Genomic DNA, 25,874 nt, shown 5'->3' on the forward strand with positions numbered 1-25,874 from the left:
AACAATTTTGAAAGAACATGAATTATTCAGTAGATAGAGGTTGACAATCATCTTAAAGAAGCCTTATTCACCTCTTTTCCTAGAAAAAAATTTCTTCTGTCATGTCTGATTGTTTTTAGTGTTAGAAAAATAGCAAGGATGTTCATATTGACATTTTCCTTCCAAGCTGATGCTGAGTGTGTCATCAGACTCAATACCTGTTGGAAAAACAGTTCTGTACTTCTGATGGTTTTCTAATTCCAACCTGACATTGGTGCTTTTAGGCTGAATAGCCTCATGGCATTCTGCATGAATTCTTACTGTGTTTTCTGAAGTCTGACATTTCTGTTACACTTAAATTTGATCTCAGATTTCTTTGCTTTTCAGTTTACTCCAAGTTGCTTTTTTTTAAAGGTCAACATTTGTTACATTGCATTTGGCTTTCACCCATCACTTCAGAAGTTTTTGAAGTAAGCTATTGACCCTATATCATTTTTCAAACTAGAAAAAGAAGAGAAAAAGAAAGTAAGAAATAAGTAGAAATGACAAAGTAACAAGCCAAATGGGAAGAAGTCGAAAGATGTATTTTTCTGTTGAAATTTCACTTCATAATTCCAGTGGTCCTATTGAAGCTTGTCTGAATCCGTTGTGATATTCCTATAGCCCTCTGAGATGAGAGGAATTATACGTTTGAGGAAGAATGACAAGTCCCAAGTCTGATGTTGGTCAGATGACTTTGAAGCCAATTTTTCATTCATGGGAGACATAGGTTGATGTGCTGCTGTCTTAGAAACAGGGCACAGGTGCTGATCCTTTGACCAAAACTACATTGTACATCCAAAGTTTTCAAAGTCTACGGTCTACAGTCCTCAAGATGTTTACAGCGATGTCACAAGGTCAAAATTTTTTCCAAAGTAGTTCCAGACATCATTTCTTTTTGTCATACTCATTTACTCATGAGTGTAGAGTGGGATTTTCCAGAGACTGCATGATATGCAGTATTACAACAGAGTTAGTGCTGAAGCAGATAGGAGAATTCAGCTGTTTTCTGTTAAGCCAGACATTCGAGACAAAAACGGTATAATTCTTCTCACTATTTTCTTTCAGAAAATACAGCTATATTTTTTAGAAACATATTGTTTATGTTAACATATAATGAATTTATTAATGTCACTTAAAATGAATTGATAAATATTTCCTTAATGTCTTGGTTTTATTTTTAATTGATAATTATTTATAGATAGAGGCTTTCCAGGTGACTCCCCAGTAAAGAATCTTCCTGCCAAAACCCAGGAGATGCAGGTTTGATCCCTGAATGGGGACAATCCCCTGGAGAAGGAAATGGCAACCCATTCCAGTATTTTTGCCTGGGACATCCAAGGGACAGAAGAACCTGGTGGGCTACCGTCCATGCAGTCTCAAAAAATCAGACATGACTGAGCATGAACACCTGCCTGCATAACCCACATAAAAAAAAAACTCTTTGAAATTGTCAGGCGAGTGTATGCGCCTCGGTTCTTTGTCTCATCACAACAGTGATTTGGAGCGACGGACTTTAAAGCCTTCGGTGCATCACAGCTCTTGGGTCTTGGACAAACCGTGTCATAGCTCTTAGACAAATCAGTGTTACAGCTCTATTTTATTTAGAAGATAGCAGAAAAATCCATCCTTGAAGAAGAGAAGAGAGTGGAGGAGCGCGCCAGCATGTGGGGGTGGGGGGTAGAGAGGGAGAGAGAAAGCGTATCCACACAGGAGAGAGAGAGAGGAGAGAGAAAACGCTTGGCTCCTCCTTTTATATGTTTTCTTCCCCCTGGGCCTGCCCTATGCAAATTGGGCTCAGCCAGGAATGCTGTTCTACCTGAAATCCTCACTCCGGTCCTCCGACCTTCCTTTCACCTTCCTTTGTTCTATTTTCGCGGGCTTTTCCCTTCCTTGTCCTTTAGCCACCGCCATTTTGGACTCTTTTTCCCTATTCTAACTACCTAACAGAATCGTCTGTAATTTTTAAGTATCTCAAAGGGTCCAAAAGAAATTGAAGAACTTCTGCTTAACAGCAGATTCTAACCACTGGTCAGTTTCTGCTTCTCCCTTAAGTCAAAGAACTACATGAATATTTGATATGCTTCCGTTCCTGCCCATGTAAAGATTGCAATTCCAACTTAATTTTCTGCTTGACTTTCAACTTTGTGTTTACCCTACAGTATTAGCAAAATATAAAATTGATATCTCACTGAAGTTTCTTTGAAAAATGTTTGTCTTGAATTTGCTTTCATTTCACTTAATGTTTTCACATTTTGAGGTTTTTAGCCATATTTCTTAGATTCCTTTATTCAACTTTTAGAGCCAGTCTGCAAAGAGTATTTTTTTTCTTTGTGTCCAAATGTCCTCATTGGACAACAAGCTATTTTTAGGTAAAAATCCCTTAACAATTACTGTAGCGAGTTTTATATTTTTCTGAGGTATGGTATCTTACCCTTTTAGAAATCCTTAAGATGCAATTATTAGCTCAGTTCAAAAGCAACTAAACCCTGAATATATAGAATCACTGTTCAGGAAGCTCATATAAAACTGAATAGTAAACCAGTCTTAATGTTTTTGCTTTTGACCATAATCGTAGAGGTTTTTTTTGTTTTTTGTTTTTTTGGGTTTTTTTTGCTCCTCTCTTCAGACATACTTTGGAAGTTAAATTAGATAGCATAAAGTTAATTAAATGGACATTTAAAAATTATGAATAACCTTAAATAAGTGATTATTTCACATGGACTCTTTTTATTTCTAATTTTTTTTAATTTCATAATAAATGAAAATTTGTTTCACTTACCTGGTCTCCTCCCCAACAAGTAATGAATTTTACTGATCTTATATCTTTTTAATACCTTAAAACGGATAGATCTCCATTTATTACATTTTAAATTATCTATTTTCTGATTGATTATGAGGTAAGGAAAGTGAAGTCACTCAGTCGTGTCCAACTCTTTGCAACCCCATGGCGTGTAGCCTACCAGGCTTCTCCATTCATGGGATCTTTCAAGCAAGGGCACTGGAATGGGTTGCCATTTTCTTCTCCAGGGGATCTTCCCAACCCAGGGATCGAACCGGGGTCTCCCACATTGCAAGCAGATGCTTTACCCTCTGAGCCACCAGATTATAAGGAAGTTTCTGATAAATATAAATGAACGAGGACCTAATTGACATCAGCCTGATGAATCCTTCTACTGAGACTTTTCTTTATTTCCCAGACTCAAGGTGTTATGTCCATGACTACAGAAATTAGTAATCCCAAGGTTAGCAGGTTCACTAGAAAGTGGCTCTAGTTTATTATCAGCAAAAATTATACTTATTTTTCAAGCAAACCAGGTCATTGGAAATTACAATAACCTGGCTTGTGGAAAATTCAAAATAGATTGAAGTTCTTCTGATACATATGACATTTCGGTGTGTAAATATCACACCACACTCAGAGAACTAATATGAGTAGCCCTCACCTCATTGAGGAGCAAGTTACTGAGCATGAAATGCCAATAGCTATATCCCCAAAGAATGTTTAAATAGTTTCAGACAACATCACAGGGAAGAAAGGCCAGGATTTGTGGAACATATTTGTCCATTGATCTGTGGCTGAGTTCATGGCCCTGAAAAGATATTAAGCACAAATTCTCCAGGGGTAGAGATCCCTATTTGGGCCTATTAGTTAAAAGAATATTCTAAATCAAGTACAAAATATGAGGCTTGTTCTTTCACTCTACAATGTGTATTCTTAAAAGAATACATGATTTGGATCTTTGTTCTAATGGTAATAAATTTGCAATTATTTATTTTCAATTTATTTTATTTTAAAATGTGCAATTATTTGCAATTATTAATGTATTTTCATAATTAATTGAATGAGACTTACTTTTAAAATTACTGTTTTTTAGTAACCAATAAAACAGTCATATAGAAAGTTTAAAAATCTTTAAAAACTAAGCTTTAAAAAAGAAAACTAAAGTCATCCATGACATTTCCATCTAGAAATTTAGTATTCATATTTTGATCCTTCCTTTCCATCTTTTTTGTTAAGCGCACATGTTTCATTATACTCTCATATTATTAAATATTATTTTAATATTTTAATGACAGCATGTATTTTATCATAGAGTCATAGAACATTTAACTTCAGTGCTTATTTTTAGATATTTACATTATTTCCAGTTTTGTTTGCATACATATATCCTCACACACATTTTTGATTATTTCTGTAGGATAAATTCCCAAAGTAGAATTACTTGATCAAAGAATAAGCACATTTTAAAGATTCTTTTTATACATGTTGCTATATATTGCCAGCAATGTATAAAAGGGCCCCATTTTCCAGGAACTTCACCAACACTGCCAGCATCTCTTTTAATGTAGCCAACTCTTCCTAAAATAGTCAGATTCAGGTTATATTTGGATATGCTTTAATGTCGTTAGGCCTTAGTCACATCTCAGGATGTCATGTGGTTCATTTCTTGCCAGTTTCTCTTCCAATTGCTTCCTCAACTTCAAGCACCAGTAATGAATAAAAAGAGACATCCCTTTCTATGAAAATGCAAAAACATTCTTCCCAACATTTGTGTGTATTAATACAAATACATAATATTCCTTTTGGACTGTTCTATAAAGATATCACTAGTTTTTTGTTCTCCTATTCCTAAAGAGCCTGGAAAAAAAAAATTCTTTCTCTTCCATCACCATCGGATTTGTTTTTGTCTTACTGTTTCGACTGTGAGGGGAAAAAAATCTGGGATTTGTATAAATGCTGTTTGTGGAATTGAACCTCCTGCTACCAATATATAATATATAAATTATCTCAGAGCACAAGAAGCATAGTATGATTTTCCTCATTATTATTATTGTGAGCAATGCTTTTATTTTATTTTTTTGGTCATGCCACATGGCACATGGGATCTTAGCTCCCTGACCAGGGATCGAATCCATGCCCCGCCCCCGCCCCCCACCCCAGCAGTGGAAGCATGGAGTCCTAACCACTGGACTGCCAGGGAATTCCTATGATCAGTGTATTTTTATTAATCACCCAACACGTAAGGAGGGTGGTCCTGAATTCTCAAAATAAAAAAAGAGGATAGACCAATCCTTAGCAACAGTATATTCACTAGTTGAGGAATGAGGATACATATTAATAAAATGATAAATTCTTTCACGCACTGTCACACCCAGTTGCCCAGTGGAGGAAACACTCAGTGCCCTGGGAGTTAAGAAAAGTGATTGCTAAAGACTGGCATAGTGGCCTTCAAGGGAATATGATCCACAGCTTGAAGGAGAGCTAGAAGTTTAAGAAGAGAAGGGAGGGTGTTCCAAGCAGAGGTTACAGTACGTACAAAGGTGACAATGAACATAGCATATTCAAAGTAAAAACAGCATACAATGAGCCAGGGCAGTTTATTCAGTATTGCAGTAGTACCAAAGTCTGGAGTGTTTGGCTAGCTTTTAGTATGTAAATAAATAGTATGGGTCTGAAAGTTTCTTTGAAAATAGAAAACCATTTACTGTTTTATAGGAAATGAATTTACAAAATAATTCAGGAAATTTTGTAAGGTATTACTATTAAAAATGCTAATACCAGTGTGAGCCAAGTATAGCCTAGCATAGATAATTGCAGAAGAAACTGAAAACAAGCATAGAATACTTCCCTGGTGGCCCGGGGTAAAGGAATCCGCCTGCCAATGCAGAGATGCAGAAGACATGTGTTCGATCCCTGGGTAGGGGATATGCCCTGAAGGAGGAAATGGCAACCCACCCCAGTATTCTTGCCTGGGAAATCCCGTAAACAGAAGAACTTGGCAGGCTACAGTCCATGGTGTCGCAAAAGAATCGTACACAACTTGGTGACTAAATAACAACATTGATGCAAGGGCCATTGGGATAGAAAAAGCAACAGAACTTGGCAACTGATCAGATGTAAAGACAAGAGACTACTAGAAATTCCACAAACTTTTATTCAATTATGCTTGGACTAGGGATGTAAATGAATGAGCCTACCCTCAACCTTGTGTTCAGAATCCCATAGAAAAGGGGGTGATTCTAGAAAGTGGCTGAAACAGCTTCACCAGTAAATTGATGCTTGAACTTTGTCTTCAAGGATGAATTGAATTTCACCAGATAGAAAGGAGGGGGGTGGGAATTAAATGACGAGTCTTTAGCAAAGAGGGAGAAAACAATTATTAAAATTTCAGACCTACATGGCTGGAGAAAGATGATAACACAGACTGTGAGACAGAAGTCTGGCAGTAGTGATGCTTTAGATAGAAAGATAACTAATTCAATTTAGACATTTCTGAAATATGTAGAGTGTCCCCCAATCTAGAGATAATGAGGACAGTAAGTGAACAAAGCAGGTAAAATTTTTCTGCTTTCAAGGACTTTACATTCTAGTGTTTGGAAATAAGCACATGATTAGAGATACAGTGTTTACCAGACTTTTATTTTGTTGTGATGTTTGTTTTCTGTTTTTCCTCCTTTGCTGTCATTCACATCAGTAAGATGAAATAGGCACATAGGAAAGCAAGGATGACTAGTATCTGATCTAAGTCATCACTTAGGCAACAAAATGTACCAAGTAACTATTCCCCCAAGACTTCAAAGTGTCCTCAAACTGACCTTGATGTCTACAAGCCTCAGACAAATGGTTTAGTAATTGAGAGCAATAAATTAGAGTCAATCACATTTAGTTAGGAGAAAATAAAGTCTTAGTGTGCTAAAACAAGCTGACCTTCTTCCAGCTTTGCATTTTTATTACACCCTTTCTTCTTTCCATCTGTGCGTGATGCTATGCTGAAACCTGACCTTAGTGGTACTTCATGAGATGTGCCTGGACTACAGTCTCAGTAGGCCTTATTGCTAGAATATCCGTAGGGAAAATATTATTGGAAAAGTATATGTAGATCAGAAGTAAAGGTTTTGAATGACCAACCTTGGAAGTGAAATTCTTGTTGCAATTAAAATGCTCAGTTTAAATGAATGAAGAGAAAATATGTAACCTGTTTAAGCACCACATTTCAAACTGCTATCAAGGACAGTTGGGGAAATAGAGTGGTGCTATTTTTGTCCTTTAGACTATAGCTGCATGTATTCCTTTCACCCTTAAGTAACTGGACATGCTGAGAAGAGACTGGGCATTAGAGACTAAAGTGTTCTGACCTCCACAGTCTTTAGAGCTCTCACCTGAAAAGCATTCATAGTTTCCATGCAAAGAGATTTGAGGGTCTTATTTATTCTTTTCTTTGTTTCTAAGTGAATTGCTCTAAACTGTTCCCTCGAATTTTAAATTAAGCATATTAATTGTTTAAGATTTGTTTATTTAAAAAAATAAGGGTGTTGCTCTCACCAAAACCCTTGTTATATTTATTTATCATGTCAAAGCATGGTGTCAAATTTATATGTAGGCACTTTCTGGGAGCTCTGGCAATGTAGGAGACGCAAGAAACTCAAGTTCAATTCCTGGATCGGGAAGATCCCCTGAAGAAGGGAATGGCAACCTGCTCCAGTATTCTTGCCTGGAGAATCCCATAGAGAGATAAGCCTGGAAGGTTACAGTCCATGGGGTCACAAAAGAGTCAGACACGACTGAGCATGCATGTGCACACACACACACAGTTCTACTGATGGAGCAGTGTTAGTTGTTATGAGGCACACAGTCATCCATCAGTATCATTAGTTCCAGCACCCCTGCAGAAACCAAAACTTAGAAGCTCAAGTCCCTTATATAAAAGGGCATAGTACAGCCCACCCTATGTACCCACAGATGAGAACCCTCCAAACTGTAGGGTTTCAGATGTGAACTACCTTCATAAATTTAGTTTAGCAGCAAGATTTTATTGTGTTTAGTTGGTGCTAAATCTTACAACAGGCATATGCAGTTCAAAATAAGTAAGGCATAGTTACATTCAAGAACTTAACAGCCTAGTAAGATTTAGCTGTATTAAATTCTTTGTGTTTATTTATTGTAAGATACTTTAGATTTCTTGTTTTTTATTATTCTCTGCCTAAAGACTCATTTAAATATGTTTTATCCCATCTTTAATCATATAAGCCATCAGATCTCCAGCTAGTAATTATTTACTTAAATACATGGCTAAATAACAAGCAAAGATTTTCATATATTTTTAAAAAAATCTTAGATATCCTATAATCCACATTTTATAGGCAGAAAAGTTGGCAAGGATCTGACTTAAGCTCATGTTTCCAAATTCTAGTCAAAAGAACTTTAGACTACAGTTCACAGGAGAGCACAGAATATGAAAAAAAAAAGAATGATTATTTGATGATAATGATTATCTTAAATGATTGTGAGATTATTTTATCTAATGCATTGGGGTTGGAATTAATTCTCTGTTTTCTTGATATTTCTCATGCATTACTATATGCTATTAACAGCATAGTAAGTACATTTACTTTGTTTTAGTTTTCCAGATCAAGAAATTCGTAATGTGGCAGTTCAGCAGTTAGACAACCTCTTGAATGATGAACTACTGGAATATCTCCCACAGCTAGTTCAGGTAAGGACAGCAAAGTTGCCAAGGGATTCCAGGATTTTAGCCAATAATTCTCTAAAACAGGTCCTGGTGAATCAACAGTAGCCTACATAAAAAGTGATAATTTCAGTTTGGCTAGCCAAGGGGCTAAAAATATAGCTCATATGTCAACTTGGTTACTGCAGAAATTCTCTACCCAAAATTGATATGGTTACAAAAAACACCAAAAGGGAAAATTTTTTTAAAAAACACCTTCACTGATTAATTATAACAGAAAAATAAATAACACTTGTGATGAAAAATTGCTATCCAACTGTATATATAAAACTATAAAAAAGTAACCAAATAAACATTATGTAGAAAATAGTTACTAGGAGTCTGCTCATAATATTTTTCTTGCTTTTCCCATATCCTAATATTAATTACAGATTTTAAAACAGTAGTTTCTAATAATCAAATTCTGCTGCCAGATAGTAGTTTTGTGACATCATATATCATGATATTGGAGTAATTTTGGAAAATACTATAAACCTATCTAGAAATCTGATCATGGTCTGATTTAGTTTGAATATGTTACCACATAAACAATTGCACAGATAGTCATGTATATGATTGAATATCCAAAATATAAACAATGATTTTTTTTCTAAGTTAACTGGATACTGAATGCTGAATAGGTCTAAAATAGGGGTCTGTATGTTTTTCTTTTGCTTTGCTTTTAACTCAGCTGTTTTCTTACCTGAAAGATCAGGTCATCGTTATAAGCTATTTTATATGCCAGGTGCCTCAGGTTTTGAATTTAAGACAGGGACCCTGAGACTAAAGTGAGGAGTCTCTAATAATACAATTGAATTCTATGTTACTTTACAAACAGAACATGCACTTCTCTGAAAGCCTTAAAGAGAGAACTGATCTAGAAGCATATGTACCAGAGAGTTACTACTACCACTCCTTACAGTTGTGGTTTCCCTAGCCTTGCAGGAGTGTGTAGTGAAAATAAAAATTAATTCAACTTGCAGAAACATTATTCATCTTATGCCTCTTGAGTATGGGAAACATGCTATATCTAACCCAACTCAAAAAAAGGAAATTTCTACAATAGTATATGTAAATTAAATCTATTTGAAAGCCAGAATCTGAGTCAGTAACACTTGACACTAGGAATGTGGCTGAGAGACATATGCCTGTAAATGCAAATTCATTTATAAGACAAGTTGCACCCAGGATCCAGCATTGCAAATACACAGAGGTAAAGATAGGTAAAGTTGCAAATATTCCCTAATTAAAAATGATAATTATAAAATCATGTGAGATGTAAAGAAATATTAATGTGACTGGAAAATAACAAATGGGAAGACATTTCAAAACATTCATTGTGGAGTTTGCCCTTAAAACTTTGATGCTGCACCCTGACTTTGCAAGACATAAAAAAAATTTCCTACCCTGCTGATTATTTTCTGGAATCATGTTATTTTCTTATGCATTATTTTATTAGAACTGTGCAGGCTGTGTTAAAGAGCAATATGAAGGTATTTGAAGACCATGATGAAAATGGAAGGTATGGTTCTTAAAGTGTTAGTCGCTCAGTAGTGTCCAACTCTTTGTGACCATGTGGACTGTAACCTGCCAGGCTCCTCTATCCATGGAATTCTCCAGACAAGAATACTGGAGTCGATTGCCATTCCCTACTCCAGGAGATCTTTCTGACCAAAGGATCAAACCCTGGTCTCCTGCATTGCAGGCAGATTCTTTACTGTCTGAGCTTATGGTTCATAGCTAATGCTCAAATAAGCCACAGACCCAGAGGTTACTGCAAACCACAGGCTGTAACAATGCAGGTAGGTTTCAAGAAGAGAGTTCAAAATAATGCTGTTGTTGTTGTTGTTCCGTTTCCTTAGTTGAATCCAACTCTTTTGCGACTTCATGGACTATATCCTGCCAGGCTCCTCTGTCTGTGAGATTTCCCAGGCAAGAATACTGAAGTGGGTTGCCATTTCCTTCTCTAGGGGATCTTCCCAATCCAGGGATTGAACCCCTCTCCTGCATTGGTATGCAGATTCTTAACCACTGAGACAACTAGGAAGCCAGCGAAGCATGCATCCAAAATATTGTCTCCTTCTTAGATGATGATGCAGGATGTAGGGAGAAATTGTAGCAGCAGACAGAGTGATGCAGTGAATTTGGAAGCAAGGGAGGCCTTTCATGGTCAGTAAGTAGTTACTGGGTTCATAAAGAAATCACACGGAAATCTTAAAAGAAAGCTAAAAGACAAGCACAGAAGTAGACTCTGAGGCATCTTTCTCCTGCTAGTGTACTCATAGGATATGTTCACTATAAGGGCATGAACACAGCCCATGGTCTAGTCAATCCAATATTAGCATGTTAGTTAAAGAAGGTCATAACTGCAGTTTAAGACAACACACTTTATGATCTTTATATATTCAGACAGCATCACGAGTTTATGCAAATTTGCTGAGATCATCTTTGACATTCTCACACTTCAAGAATTCATAAACATTCCCATCCTGAAGGATAATTAGTATACTGAGGTGTTTCTTTAGGTGTATGTTGAATGAACATTGTACCAATTTTTTCTGCTCTCTGGACTGTGGTATTAACTCTGTGTGTGTGTGTGACTTAAATGGCTTATGGAGCAACAAGCCATAGAAACTTTGTTTCTCAAGCAGGAATAAGTCCTTTTAGAAAGATAGGGAGAAAACCTGACATTCATTTTCACAGCTTATTGTGGTTCATGAGATGATGATGAGGGCCCAGATACTGAGTGCTGATGGTGAAGTGGGTGTGGAGGTCTAAATTAGGTCTCAAAGGTTGCTGTTGCTGTGTTTTTCCGTCAGGTTGAATATCCTAGAAAACGTTAGAAAGTTGTTCACCGTGCAAATGAAAGAATGGGAGATTGGGGGATGGGTAGATTATGTGTCCACTGAAAGGTAGCTTTGACACTTAAAAGTAAAGCTTGAAAGTCTGCAGGATAATACTCAGTAGGTGATTTCAGTTAAGGCTTTGAGTGTGGGGGCTTCCCTGATAGGTCAGTTGGTAAAGAATCTGCATGCAATTCTGCACAGATACCCCGGTTCGATTCCTGGGTCAGGAAGAATCTCTGGGGAAGGGATAGGCTACCCACTCCAGTTTACTTGAGCTTCCATAGAGGCTCAATGAGTAAAGTATCTGCCTGCAATGCGGGAGACATGGGTTTGATCCAGGCTACCCATTCCAGTATTCTGACCTATAGAATTCCATGGATCCATGGGGGTCACAAAGAGTCGGACACAACTGAATGACTTTCACTTTTTCAAACCAAGAGAATAGAAACATCTATTGTTTAATAATGCCATCTTTTATATCCAAGACACTGTTCATGATATTATTTTCTGTGTGCCAGGATTCTCTCCCTAGCCATGGTTGAACTCCACCAACCACCTGCTCTTATTTATTCTGTGATACTAAAAGCCAAAAAAGAAAAAAAGGCAGACTCCGCAACACTAAATTGTGTGATGTGTATATGCTCTGTTATTAGTTATACACCAAGTGATAAATATATCCAATATAAGTATTTTGTCAAACCGTTTATGCTGTTTTCCCTTTCTCAAGCCTCTTAAGTACCTCTGTATTCTGATATGATTTTGTTACTGAAAAAGAAAGTAAAGAAATTGCACCTCTTGTTTCAGGCTGCCAAGTTTGAATGGAGCCTTGAGAGTCCTCTAGTTCAACTTCTGTTACACCGCTCACTACAAAGCATCCAGTTTGCCCATCGTCTTTACTGGTAAGATTAACCAAAGTGAGGTAGGATGCCTGTTTTTATTGCCGACTTCTTTTTGTGGGGCAGCTTTTCCTTATAAAACTGATACAAACTTCCACTTAAAATTCAGCCAAATGTGAGTCTTTATCAGGGTCATTTTTATTTATGAGTATAATTTAACTGTCATTGTCTTAAAAATCTTCCTTTTCTACTGTTGCTGCTCTTTGAATCCAACAGGAATTTTAAATCTAGGTGATCCTTTTCTGATAGCTTTAAATCACAAGGTCTACATGTGGTCACATCTACGTCTTGGATATTTCAGTATAAAATCTAGTTATAAGATTGTGTATATTTTGGAAGAATGTAAGCTTGAAAAGTAATTTCTGTAACAATATTAGTTATAAACAGTGGGATCGAGGCCAATATACTGTCTTAAGCTTAAAATTCCTGGAGCACTAAAGTTTTCCAAAAACATTAAATTTGAATACTATTAGTGAAGAAGTCAGACTTTTTTAAGATATATCAGGATTTCTCCCATCACTGCCTGCTCCTGATCTTACTAAACAAGGTGTCTTTCGATGCTGTTCTCCCTACTGTTATTACTAAATTCGCACAAAAAATTTAGCGATTACAAGTGTCAGTAACCTAAGGATGGAATTGAATCTATCTTTTGTCCTCACATATGTATGACAAGCACCATTTATTGGCTTCAATTGCTAGTGAAGAACTTTAATTAATGAGAAAAAAGGAAGTCAATATCATTTTTTAATATCATGTTTTTCTACTTTGAAAAACATTGCTCTTGTTGACATCACTCTTCCCATGAAAATGACTCAAGGATTTCATATAAAAATAGAAATACAAGGAATTGTCAAGAACTAATGTTTGATTAGATGCAGATTTCCATTTCAAGTATCTAATAGAAAAGCCAGATCATTTTCCTCTAGTATGTCAGTATAATTAGGCATCAGATACATTGGCCAGTAGTAGGCCTTCCACTAAGTAGACTGTCTTCATCAGACTCTGAATCAAGTCTTATTCTCTTACATTTTTCCAACAGCTACTTTGATGATAAGGGAAGTTAAGTGGATATATTTGTTGGTATTTCACTGTCATATTAAAGCTAGAACTCCATTACCCTCGACGTTTATTTCCCTTCAAACTTCACTTTTGTTCACTTTTCACTTTTTTAAAACATGTTTACTAAAATGAAGACATATTAAAAAGTAACATGACTACGTAACAGTCTTGATCTAAATATTTGAACCAAGACATAATATAAAATATATAAAGTAGAAGAGCAAATAAAAAGATCATTTAAAAAATTAAAATAAAATATTGAGGACTTACATTGATTGTCATAATACTAGTACTAGAGCCATCTTAGTAAGTTCTGCATCTGCTAAAGGTGCAAAAAGTAGGGTCTTTTGATAGGAAACAGTGGGTACAGACAGAGCTGTCAATCAATGCCGTACTTGCAGGTTCACAATAAATACAATAATGTCACTTTGTCAAAGAAGGTGGGAGGAAAGACTTTCTCAGTATGGAACTCACCCTTATGAAAAAGAGAAAAAAGAGTAACAAAGCCCATTTCCCTTCTCACTGATTTAAGATGAGAGTAAGATAGAGGGACTAGAAGAAGATGTAAGTTATAAATGAACTGCTTGTTTCTGAATGCTTAATTTATGAAAATATGAAAAAAGAACAAGACAACATGGAGGGCAATTTTAAAATACCCATCTCATTTTAAAACTTAAAAATTAAGAATCAGGCAAAATATTCTAAGCATCAAAGAAAATTACATATATTTAAAATATATCTTGGAGTTAAAAAAAAAAAGCTGCTGCCTAGCGTCATATTTGGGGTTTCCCAGGTGGCTTGGTGGTAAAGAATCCACCTGCAGTGCAGGAGACGTGGGATTTGCAGATTTGATCCCTGGGTTGGGAGAATACCTTGGAGAAAAAATGGCAACCCACTCCAGTATTCTTGCCTGGTGAATCCCATGGACAGAGGAGCCTGGCAGACTATAGTCCATAGGGGCGCAAAGAGTTAAACATGACTGAGCGACTGAGAATGAGCATCATATTTAGGGGGCATTGTAAGTAGAATGCTGAGTTTAAACTTCAAAGATGCTGCTCAAAATCCTCATGATACACTTGAAAAAATTCTCAATTTATCTTTCCTTAGAAAATAAAGCAAAAACAATAAAAACCAATATCTGATAACTTTTAAAAAAGGTAGAGTTCCATCAGACATCAGTTTAATGATTTTTTTCCACTTGGGTGAGCTCCTGCTTCTTCATATTCAGCATATTCAGCGCTGAACTCAATGACTTACCCTGCTCACTCAGGTCTTGGAAGCTTTTCTGGACCCTCCCTGTTTCTCACTAATATGTTCAGTTGTTTACCAATCCCTGTAATTGTATACCTCCCAAATAGGTCTCCCCCAAACAGTTGTTCCCACCTGCCACTGATAGAAGGTTAACTCCTCAGATATTGAGTTGTGAATAAACAGGCTTTCTCAGAAACCATCTTGACTGCTTGCCGTCACTGCGGGCAGCCTTCCTGAAAAGGGAAATTGACTTGGAGTTACTGCAAGTCTCCTCCATTGAAAGGGTGACATAGGATGAATATCCCCAATTTTTCACAGAAAGGGAGCTAACAATAGCTTTGGATTGGGAAAGTTTAAAAGCTCTCAATCACAGTTTGCACCCTAAAAGGTGACTGTAAATTGGTAGGGTAGCATTTGGAGTTCATACTTAAGAGGTCTCTCTCCCATCATATAGCAATTATAGAAATTTAAGCTCAGACCCTTTCCATTTTGAATAAGAAATAAACAAACAGCCGTCACTAGCTGATAGTATGACACTGGATTGAATGGGATGTCCCAAAAAATTTATTTACATCTTAATTCCAGGAACCTGTGACTCTGAGCTTATTTGGAAAAAGGGTCTTTGAAGATATAATTAAATTTAAAATCTTGAGATTAGATTATCCTTTTTTATCAGTGTGTGAGTGCTAAGTTGCTTCAGTTGTGTTCGACTCTGTGAGACCCCATGGATCATAACCCTCCAGGCTCCTGTGTCCAAGGGATTTTCCTGGCAAGAATACTGGAGCGGGTTGCCATGCCCTTCTCCAGGGGATCTCCCTGACCCAGGGATCAAACCCAAGTCTCTGGTGTCTCCTGTATTGGCAGGCAGGTTCTTTACCACTGAGCCACCTGGGAATCCCAGTGTGGGTTTTTATCAGGGTGGGTCCTAAATCCAATGACAACTGTCCTTGTAAGAAACAGAAGAGAAGACACACACATACAGAAAAGGCCATGTGGAGATGGCCTCATTGATGGGAGTGATACAGTCCAAAGCCAAGGACTGTCCAGAGTCTCCAGAAGCTAGAAGAGGCAGGGGAGGATTCTCCCCCTGAGCCTTGGGAGGGAGCACAGCCCAATCTTGATTTCAAACTTCTGGTCTCCAGAGCTGCGAGATCAATCTCAATTGTTCAGTGTGTGTTAGTCTGTGATGGCAGTACACAGTAAGGACAGGCCTTTACGAAGGGCCCTGACCAGACTGGCTCTGACGACACATCACAGGAAGCCTCTCCTGACTCCACAGCCACTGTCCTGCAGGGGTACCACTCCCGTGCTGTCTCCCAGAGTGGACCCTAGATGACCCCACGGCTGTCGTGTCACGTTACCTTAACACTTCTGTTCCCGTCTGCTTCCCCTGCTAGTCCCGATAGCGACTCATGATAGCTATCATGTCATACTCACCAACGTACGAATCATACCAATGCCTGACACTCAGGAGATACTGACAAAAAAGTGTTTTTTAAGTCAGGAAACCAGAGAAATTTCTTTAAGGCCAGCAATAGTTTCACATGCAGGGAATTCAATGCACTCTCAAAGATACTGTCAGTGCCCTAGGCAGATCCCCTCTACCCAGCGGGTAGACCCCTCTTGCAGCTTCTGTGAATATTGACTGCCAATTGACAGCTGCCTCTTCTCTGCGGAATCCGTCTCTGCTAACACAGCTACCTAGTCTGGGGAGCGGGAAATCGTTACGGTACCATTTTCATTCCAAGCCTCCACCGAGTTTCCTGAAGAGTAACTCCTTCAGTAAATCACATACACCTTAATTCCTGTATCTGTTCTAGGGAAGCTTAGCTAAGATAAACATTTCTTTATCAAAGAAAACTAATTTAAATATTTGCTTTAAAAAAAAAATTGGAGAATCAGTATGCTAGACACGTATCATAAGTGGAACAGCAATATTGCAGTCTTTCATATTCCTAATAGTATTAATAAGTCTGGCTGAATGAGCTCCAAGAGAGCCATTTTGAGTAAAAATCTGTATAAATTGTTTTTTTAAGTCATATCCTACAAAACTCTGAAAGTGTTCTCTTCAAAGTGTGGGGATAACCTGAGATGAAATGCCCATTGGCTGACGCTCCAAGTACAACAATATTTTTCTGTTTTATTCACTGATAAATACTATCAAGTATATAATATATATTTATCGAATATATCATATGTATCAAGTACTATCAAGGACAGTACTTGGCACTTGACAAATATTCAATAAATTGCTACTGAAGGAACGAATAGGACAAAGTTGTCCCAGGCCCAGCTGGGTACATGCAAATTTATGACAGAAGGGGGCAGAAGAGAGCTGCTTGAGCAGTCAATCAGCCTTGATGCCAAACAATGCTGGCAAGGCTAGAGCAGTATCAGGTGATTGGCCCCTGATGCAGCGTCTGCTGAAACAGCTGGGAGAGAGCCGCAGTGAACTAAGGCACTGGAGTCTCTGGGACCGCAAGGACTTTCCAGGGTGGCCCATGGTATCAAAGGACTATATGAGCTCTAATGTAGTACGCTTAAAATTGAGATGATTTGAAAACTGACCAGTCATTTTCTTAACAATCTCCCTTAAATTTTTCCTATCTAGAATTTTGGGGCAATTTCTCAAATCAGGGACTACTCTAAATAAAGCAAAATAATGTGGAAATTTTGCATCATGTGATCTGAAGTCACATGACCCCCTTACCCCTCTCCTAAATTTGTCTCTCACCAATGCCTGAAACTCTCTCTTTAGCAACCGCTCCTTTTGGTTAAATAATGTTTCCTCTCAGAAGCACTCTTCTCATATTATACATATATATATATATTCAGAACATAATGCTTATGAGGAATTAATTTATCATTTGTTCATATTTAAATATTTTATTTTTGACTGTGCTGGGTCTTCGTTGCTGCAAGCAGGCTTTCTCTAGTGATGAGCGGGGTTACTCTCGAGTTGCTGTGCGTGGACTTTTTGTGACTGCTTCTTTTGGTGCAAACTACGGGCTCTAGGGCATGCGGTCTTCAGTAGGGCAAGCTGATACACTGGCTTAGTTGCCTCAAGGCATGTGAAATCTTCCCCAACCAGGGATTGAACCCATGTCCCCTACATTGGCAGGGGGATCATTAGCCACTGGACCACCAAGGAAGTCCTCATTTGTCCATGTATATGACAGATGTTAAGATGTTAGATACTGCTAAACTACTAAGGATAGACTAGAATGGTGTTTGCCTAAAGAAACTCACAGGCTAACTCTCATTAGCATCTAGCGGGCAGAAAAAAAACCTCTGGGCTGTGTGGCAGGGACAGAGGAGACGGAGAGAGCTGGCCGCAGATTCTGCCCATTTGACAGTTTTGCCCATGACCTGTTCCAAATATAATATAGGCACAAGGCAGAGAGGCAAGGCTGGCCATCAGGTAAATAAAAAACACTTCCCTTCTGTCAGACTTAAATATTGATAAAGGCATACAAATTATACACAGAGGAGGTACGTGCTGTGTCTCTTTCGAGGTCTGGAACACTCCTTAAAGTGAGAGTGAAAAGCTGCACTTTAGGGAGTTATTATGGTGTAATAGAGCACGCATGATACAGAATCAATAGGTGGTTTTAAAGCCTCAATCCTTTACCTTCTAGAATCACTATATTGCCACTAATTCACCATTTTATCTTTACAGCATAATAAATAATGAATTGTTGCTTCACTTTTTTGTAAGGGGAAGATATATCTTGTCATTTAATATTGATCTGTTATAATCATCTTTCACCCTGTCATTCTCAGAAAAGTACACACCAGATAAAATCCCTATAATCAACAACTCACCAAACTAATGATAGCTCTTCTCCACTCCAACCAACCTGGAGAAAAGCGACAGTTATTTGTGAAAAGGTTTACATTTTACATAATAATCTGTAAAATTCATTAACACAGTTTTCTAGTTACAGTCAAAAAGAAGAACTATTGTTTTTTGTCTGTTTTATATGATAAAGGTTATATGTAGTTCCTTTAATAAAAAGATGTATTTAAAAAGCATAATATAAATTTTAAGTTATTTTCTAATATAATTTGTCTTATTACTCCTATTAAATATATATGAAAATAGAATCTGATGCGACCCCCTGGAGCCCCCTAGGCTCCTCTGTCCATGGAATTTTCCTGGCACGAATACTGGAGTGAGTTGCCAGTCCCTTGTCCAGGGGATCTTCCCAACCCAGGGGTCGAACCCAGGTCTCCCACAGCATGCAGATTCTTTACCATCTGAGTCATGAGAGAAGCCCAATACAAAGGTCTACCATAGAAAAATGCAAAAACAGGCACAGAGCTCCACCTTAAAATTATTCTTAGTTTAAATTATTTTTCCTTGATATTCTTCTATTTTGTTAAATCAGTAAACAGTTGTAAAAAGGAACATTTTGTATATATGTGTGTATGTACATATGTATATACGTACTGAGCTCAATTATTGGAACTCAGACATCTGACATTTGGGAACTAAACTTTCTAATCCAGTCTCTTGCAATTTTTCATTATAACTACATGCAGTTACATCATTGCTTCCCTAGATAGTCATCTGGTTCCCTTATAATAATATTAGCCCCTCTCTGCCATAGTGTATGCTGGAGTTTTGGGTTAAGACCTTAAAAAACAGCATTGCTTGATTTTTGTTGGTTTTTAATGAAGATCAGGAAAAGATCTGGATTAGTGACAGGTAATAGAAGCATATCACCATACTGATGGTGTTGGACCCAGAAAAAGAAAGAGAGAGAATCAGAGCATCAGGTTGAAGATATTTTTAGGTGCCAGGTCTAGAAGTAGCACATACACTTTGGATTATATTCCATACATGGGAAGTCAATAAGAAGGCCTGCCCACTGTTAGCTAACGTAGGAAAGCAGATTGGGTGTATATCTATGTGAATGCATGCTCATCCTGCTTAGTCATGTCTGACTCTGTGTGATCCTACAGACTATAGCCCACTAGACTCCTATGTCCATGGAATTTTCCAGGCAAGAATACTAGATCAAGTTGCTATTTCCTACTCCAGGGAATCTTCCAATCCAGGGATTGAACCTGAGTTTCCTGTGTGTCCTGCATTTGCAGGCAGATTCTTTACCACTGAGCCACCTGAGAAGTGTGCATACTTGCGTTGACTTCATTATTTCCCTTTTCTTTAAGACACTTTGGGCCACAAGTAACAGAAAATTTTGATTCAAAGTGTTGAAATGATGTGAAAAAATAATCATCTCAGTTTGCTCGTCAGGTGGTTCTGGAGTTTATTATTGCAGAAACTCACTGATTTTGTCATAAACTCAGTTTCTTTGATCTTTCTGCTCTGTCATCTTTAGCATGTTGACTGGTCTCTAGTCCATTTCATAACATGGTTATGAAAGGAAAAGGACCAATCTTTCTCCAACAAGAAAAGTTTTCTGTAAACTGCATAGCAGAGTTAACTTCCTATATCATTTGCCAGAATTGGGTTGCATGTCATCCTGAACCAGTTATCTAATTAGATGGCAATTGAATGAGTTGACTTACCCAGCTGATTAGAATATTGAGAATCTATCCCCAAACTATTCATCTCTTCTGAAGATTTTTATATCTGAACAAAATCAGATTCTTTCCTCAGATATAAAGAGGGAAATAGATTTGGTGTAGATAAAAACCTCTGTTCCCTTTCTGTACTGTGAGGCTCTATCTTGATCATCTCTCCTAACAGAACATTGCACATAGTAGAATCATTCACTTCAGTTCAGTTCAGTTGCTCATTTGTGTCCAACTCTTTGTATCCCCATGGACTGCAGCATAACAGGCCTCCCTGTCCATCACCAACTCCCAGAGCTTGCTCAAACTCATGTCCATAAAGTCATTGATGCCATTCAGCCATCTCATCCTCTGTCATCCCCTTCTCCTCCTGCCTTTAATCTTTCCCAGCCTCAGGGCCTTTTCTAATGAGTCGGTTCTTCACATCAGATGGCCAAAGTATTGGAGCTTCAGCTTCAGCATCAGTCCTTCCAATGAATATTCAGGACTGATTTCTTTTAGGATTGACTGGTTGGATCTCCTTGTAATCCAAGGGACTCTCAAGAGTCTTCTCCAACACCACAGTTCAAAAGCATCTATTCTTCACACTCAGCTTTCTTTATGGTCCAACTCTCACATCCATACATGACTACAGGATAAACCATAGCTTTGACTAGACGGATCTTTGTTGGCAAAGTAATGTCTCTGCTTTTTAATATGCTGCCTAGGTTTGTCATAGCTTTTCTTCCAAGGAACAAGTGCCTTTTAATTTCATGGCTGCAGTCTCCATCTGTAGTGATTTTGGAGCCCAGGAAAATAAAGTCTCTCACTGTTTCCATTTTTTTCCCCCTATTTGCCATGAAGTGATGGGACTGGATGCCATGATCTTTGTTTTTTGAATGTTGAGTTTTAAGCCAGCTTTTTCAGCTCTCCTCTTTCACTTTCATCAAGAGGCTCTTTAGTTCTTCTTCGCTTTCTGCCATAAGCGTGGTGTCATCTGTGTATCTAGATGACACCACCCATGTGGCAGAAAGTAGAATCATTGGTGCTCAATACATACTTGCTGAATGAATTTTAAAAATAATCACATCACATGCATTGGTGCTGCCAACAGATTATCTTAACTACTGTACTTACAACAGCAGGCAATCCGCCCAAATCATATTATACTAAATGTATAGAGTTGACCATTGGTATTCTAATAATCATATTTGTTGAGTTAACTGACTTACAGAAAAATATGGTAGTCTGGAATAAATTTTTTGAAGAGGTATCAGGTGTTAATACTGATTGAGTCCACAGAGTGAGATGCTTTTATGACTTTAACTATGGTGTTTCTTAAAGCCCTGATTGAAAATAAAAGGTTATGTCTAGTGATTTGGCAAGAAGTGTTTTAGGGGCAAACCTTGCCAAATAGATGATTACTATCTTTTAAAATATAATCTGTATTGAGACTTTCTGTGAGCTTTAGGGAATTACTGAGGAGTTTATGACTTTTGCTGACTCCTGTATTCTCCAATTTTTTGTTCTTTTTTCTGGGCTGTGAAGATTCTTAGTTCTTTTTGTTTTATATCAGTTACTGAATAAGTCCTTTCTTTTCAGACACTATTTTACTTTCTATCTTTGCTCATCAAAAGATCACTCTGAAAAGGTTGGAAGTTTTTTTTGTTTTTTTTGCTAACTTTCTAGCTCAGATTTCAACTTCATCTGTGTACAAGTATTGTAGTTTCAACAGAAAGGAATTGACTTTATTTTCCTCTAAAAAGCTTCATATGTGTTGCTTTTATTTGCTACAAAATCTAGACCTGGGTATTTCAATCAAATATTTGTCATGTTCAATAACTTAGAATTCTTGTTCTTGTTTTGGCATGTGTGATTCATTTTTGACCAAAGATGAGTGAACAGCTTGCACAAATAGTGTTTGTCTTCAGATATGACAGTCTGCCTGATACATTAACCACTTGTGAAAGAATGTCAAATTATTGGTCTATCTTAACTTGAGTTTAGTCATCTGAAATTGTTAAATGGAAAATCTTAATGTATGAATCACTTTCCTTTTTTATAAATCTTTTTTATAAATTGGGCACTGTGTATATATGTTTACTAAGAGACTGTAAATGTCATTCAGTTGCCAAAATGATGAAATTTCCACTACTTTCTTCCAAGTAAAACTTACCATTACTTCTAGAGAGTCTCAATTTTTTATGTCAACAAAAATTGATTGATGACTCTGCAAATATCACAGAATTCAGTCTAGAGCTTTACTTTCTAGTTGTCATGGAGGAAGCTGAAAAAGTGGACCAGTGGACTTCAGGGAACAGAGATAGATAAGTGCATAAGAAGTCTACGGAGTCATCCCAGTGCACCAGCCCCGAGCACCCTGTATCATGCATCAAACCTGGACTGGCAATCCATTTCACATATGATAATTTACATGTTTCAATGCCATTCTTCCATATCATCCCACCTTCACCCTCTCTCACAGAGTCCAAAAGACTGTTCTATGCATCTGTGTCTCTTGCTATCTCACATACAGGGTTATCATTACCATCTTTCTAAATTCCATATATATTCATTAGTATACTGTATTGTTCTTTTTCTTTCTGGCTTACTTCACTCTGTATAATAGGCTCCAGTTTCATCCACCTCATTAGAACTGATTCAAATGTATTCTTTTTAATGGCTGAGTAATATTTCATTGTGTATATATACCACAACTTTTTTATTCATTCATCTGCTGATGGACATCTAGGTTGCTTCCATGTCCTGGCTATTATAAACAGTGCTGCGATGAATTTTGGGAACACAAGTCTCTTTCAATTCTGGTTTCCTTGGTGTGTGTGCCCAGTAGTGGGATTGCTGGGTCATATGACAGTTCTATTTCTAGTTTTTTAAGGAATCTCCACACTGTTCTCCATAGTGGTTGTACTAGTTTGCATCCCCACCAACAGTGTAAGAAGGTTCCCTTTTCTCCACACCCTCTCCAGCATTTAATGATTGTAGACTTTTGGATAGCAGCCATTCTGATGGCATGACTCATTGTGGTTTTGATTTGCATTTCTCTCATAATAAGTGATGTTGAGGATCTTTTCATGTGTTTGTTAGCCACCTGTATGTCTTCTTTGGAGAAATGTCTGTTTAGTTCTTTGGCCCACTTTTTGATTGGGTCATTTATTTTTCTGGAATTGAGCTGCAGGAGTTGCTTGTATATTTTTGAGATTAATTCTTTGTCCGTTGCTTTGTTGCTATTATTTTCTCCCATTCTGAAGGCTATCTTTTCACCTTGCTTATAATTTCCTTTGTTGTGCAGAAGCTTTTAAGTTTCATTAGGTCCCATTTGTTTATTTTTGCTTTTATTTCCAGTATTCTGGGAGGTGGGTCATAGAGGATCCTGCTGCGATTTATGTCGGAGAGTGTTTTGCCTATGTTTTCCTCTAGGAGTTTAATAGTTTCTGGTCTTACATTTAGATCTTTAATCCATTTTGAGTTTGTTTTTGTGTATGGTGTTAGAAAATGTTCTAGTTTCATTCTTTTACAAGTGATTGACCAGTTTTCCCAGCACCACTTGTTAAAGCGGTTGTTTTTTTTCCATTGTATATTCTTGCCTCCTTTGTCAAAGATAACGTGTTCATAGGTGCGTGGATTTATCTCTAGGCTTTCTATTTTGTTCCATTGATCTATATTTCTGTCTTTGTGCCAGTACCATACTGTCTTGATGACTGTGGCTTTGTAGTAGAGACTGAAGTCCTGCAGGTTGATTCCTCCAGTTCCATTCTTCTTTCTCAAGATTGCTTTGGCTATTCAAGGTTTTTGTGTTTCAATACAAATTGTGAAATCATTTGTTCTAGTTCTCTGAAAAATACCGTTGGTAACTTGATAGGGATTGCATTGAATCTATAGATTGCTTTGGGTAGTATACTCATTTTCCCTACATTGATTCTTCCCATCCATGAACATAGTATATTTCTTCATCTATTTGTGTCCTCTTTGGGAGGTGGGAGGGGGGTTCAGGATGGGGAACACATTTACACCAATGGCAGATTCATGCCAATGTATGGCAAAACAAATACAATATCGTAAAATAAAAATAAATAAATAAAACTGGAAAAATAAATAAATAAATCATTAGAGAACATTGCCATCAAGAACTTTTTCAGAGATATGTACAAATATTGGAAATAAATTCCATTGCTATATCTTAAAAAAAAAAAAAGTCTACTGAGAAAAAGTGTTATGTTAGTCATTCATTCTTTCATTCATTATCTGTTCCCCAAGTTCTTATTGAGTGTCTATTATATACATAATTTTAGCTATTTTGTGAAAGGAATAGAAAATATAAACAAATAATGATAAACGTAGTTTAAGTAATGTGTTTTCTTCAACCATTAGCTTCCCTCTTAGCTAATCCAAGTAGTTACTACAGATGCTAGAGTTTGTTTTTCAACTCTATTGTCTCAACAGAATAATTATAAACATTTTATTCAATGATTTTTAAGCCCTCTTATTGAATTATGAAACCAAATTCAGTGTTCAGTTCAGTTCAGTCACTCATTTGTGTCTGACTCTTTGCAACCCCATGAACTGCAGCATACCAGGCCTCCCTGTCCACCACCAACTCCCAGAGTTTACCCAAACTCATGTCCATTGAGTCAGTGATGCCATCCAACCATCTCATCCTCTGTCATCCCCTTCTCCTCCTGCCTTCAATCTTCCCCAACATCAGGGTCTTTTCAAATGAGTCAGTTCTTCACATCAGGTGGCCAAAATACTGGAGTTTCAGCTTTAACATCAGTCCTTTCAATGAACACCCAGGACTGATTTCCCTTAGGATGGACCGGTTGGATCTCCTTGCAGTCCAAGGTACTCTCAAGAATCTTCTCCAACACCATACTTCAAAAGCATCAATTCTTCTGTGCTCAGCCCTCTTTATAGTCCAACTCTCACATCCATACATTCAGTGTGTTCATGTGCAATTACTTGTTATTGGGAATAGTTGTGTCAAGTGTCCAGTGAACCCCTTCTCAGGATCAAGGAACTTCATGAACCTAATTGGTGATAAGATGGTGTCTTGGATAATCATTAGGAATATTTTATTATTTTTTCTCTGCTAAGAATACTAGAGTACTAAAGTTTATCAGCTCTGGTATGGCTCTGACTTGAAGAGTATTGCTAAAAATTCTAATCATCCAACTCTCTGTTTTCAATACTCTTTCTTCTTAGGACAGCACTGCCTTCTGGTAGACAAACGCTAGATAATATACTAGTCATTCCAAATACTGTTTGATTATTTCAGAGAACTCTGTTATCTCCACTTTTCAAATGAAAAACATAGTTCTCAAAAGCTTAAATATGCAAAGCTACTAAGTGGAAGAGCCAGAAATTGACCCTGAGTCTCATCCATTATGATCTGCCAAGCCACATAAATATTATAAAAGAGAATAACAATAAAAGGCAGAATAATGTAATAGTAAGAGAACAAGATTTGGAGGGAAACATAATAGAAATTCCAACTCAGATCTCTACTAGCTAAATGCTTTCAGAAAAATTGCTTAATTTCCCATAATCTGTAAAAAGAAATACAATTATGCCTAACAGTTGTTAAAATGGATTGAGATCATATATATCAAGATGTGTATTTAGCACATCTAAGGATGTATTTTTGAGTCATTTAGAAAACATAGGAATTCATTTAGAAACATAATATTACAGTTCCCAAGGTTATAGGGCTAATTAATAATTGTGTTGAATTTAAATCTTGGATTATTGACATT

The 25,874-nt window shown here is 37.2% G+C and overlaps 1 protein-coding gene across 5 annotated transcripts in view; it reads left to right on the forward strand.

Moving 5' to 3' along the window:
* The window catches only part of PIK3C2G (phosphatidylinositol-4-phosphate 3-kinase catalytic subunit type 2 gamma), a 440,932-nt gene that overhangs the window by 178,966 nt on the left and 236,092 nt on the right, over positions 1 to 25,874 (forward strand). For all 5 annotated transcript variants that reach the window (XM_070453682.1, XM_070453686.1, XM_070453683.1 and 2 more), the window contains 2 exons: positions 8,423 to 8,516; positions 12,179 to 12,273. In XM_070453682.1, the coding sequence (XP_070309783.1) occupies positions 8,423 to 8,516; positions 12,179 to 12,273 (189 nt within the window). The remainder of the gene's footprint in view (positions 1 to 8,422; positions 8,517 to 12,178; positions 12,274 to 25,874) is intronic.

This window comes from Odocoileus virginianus, chromosome 23 (assembly GCF_023699985.2).
Source record: "Odocoileus virginianus isolate 20LAN1187 ecotype Illinois chromosome 23, Ovbor_1.2, whole genome shotgun sequence".
Taxonomy (NCBI): Eukaryota; Metazoa; Chordata; class Mammalia; order Artiodactyla; family Cervidae; genus Odocoileus; species Odocoileus virginianus.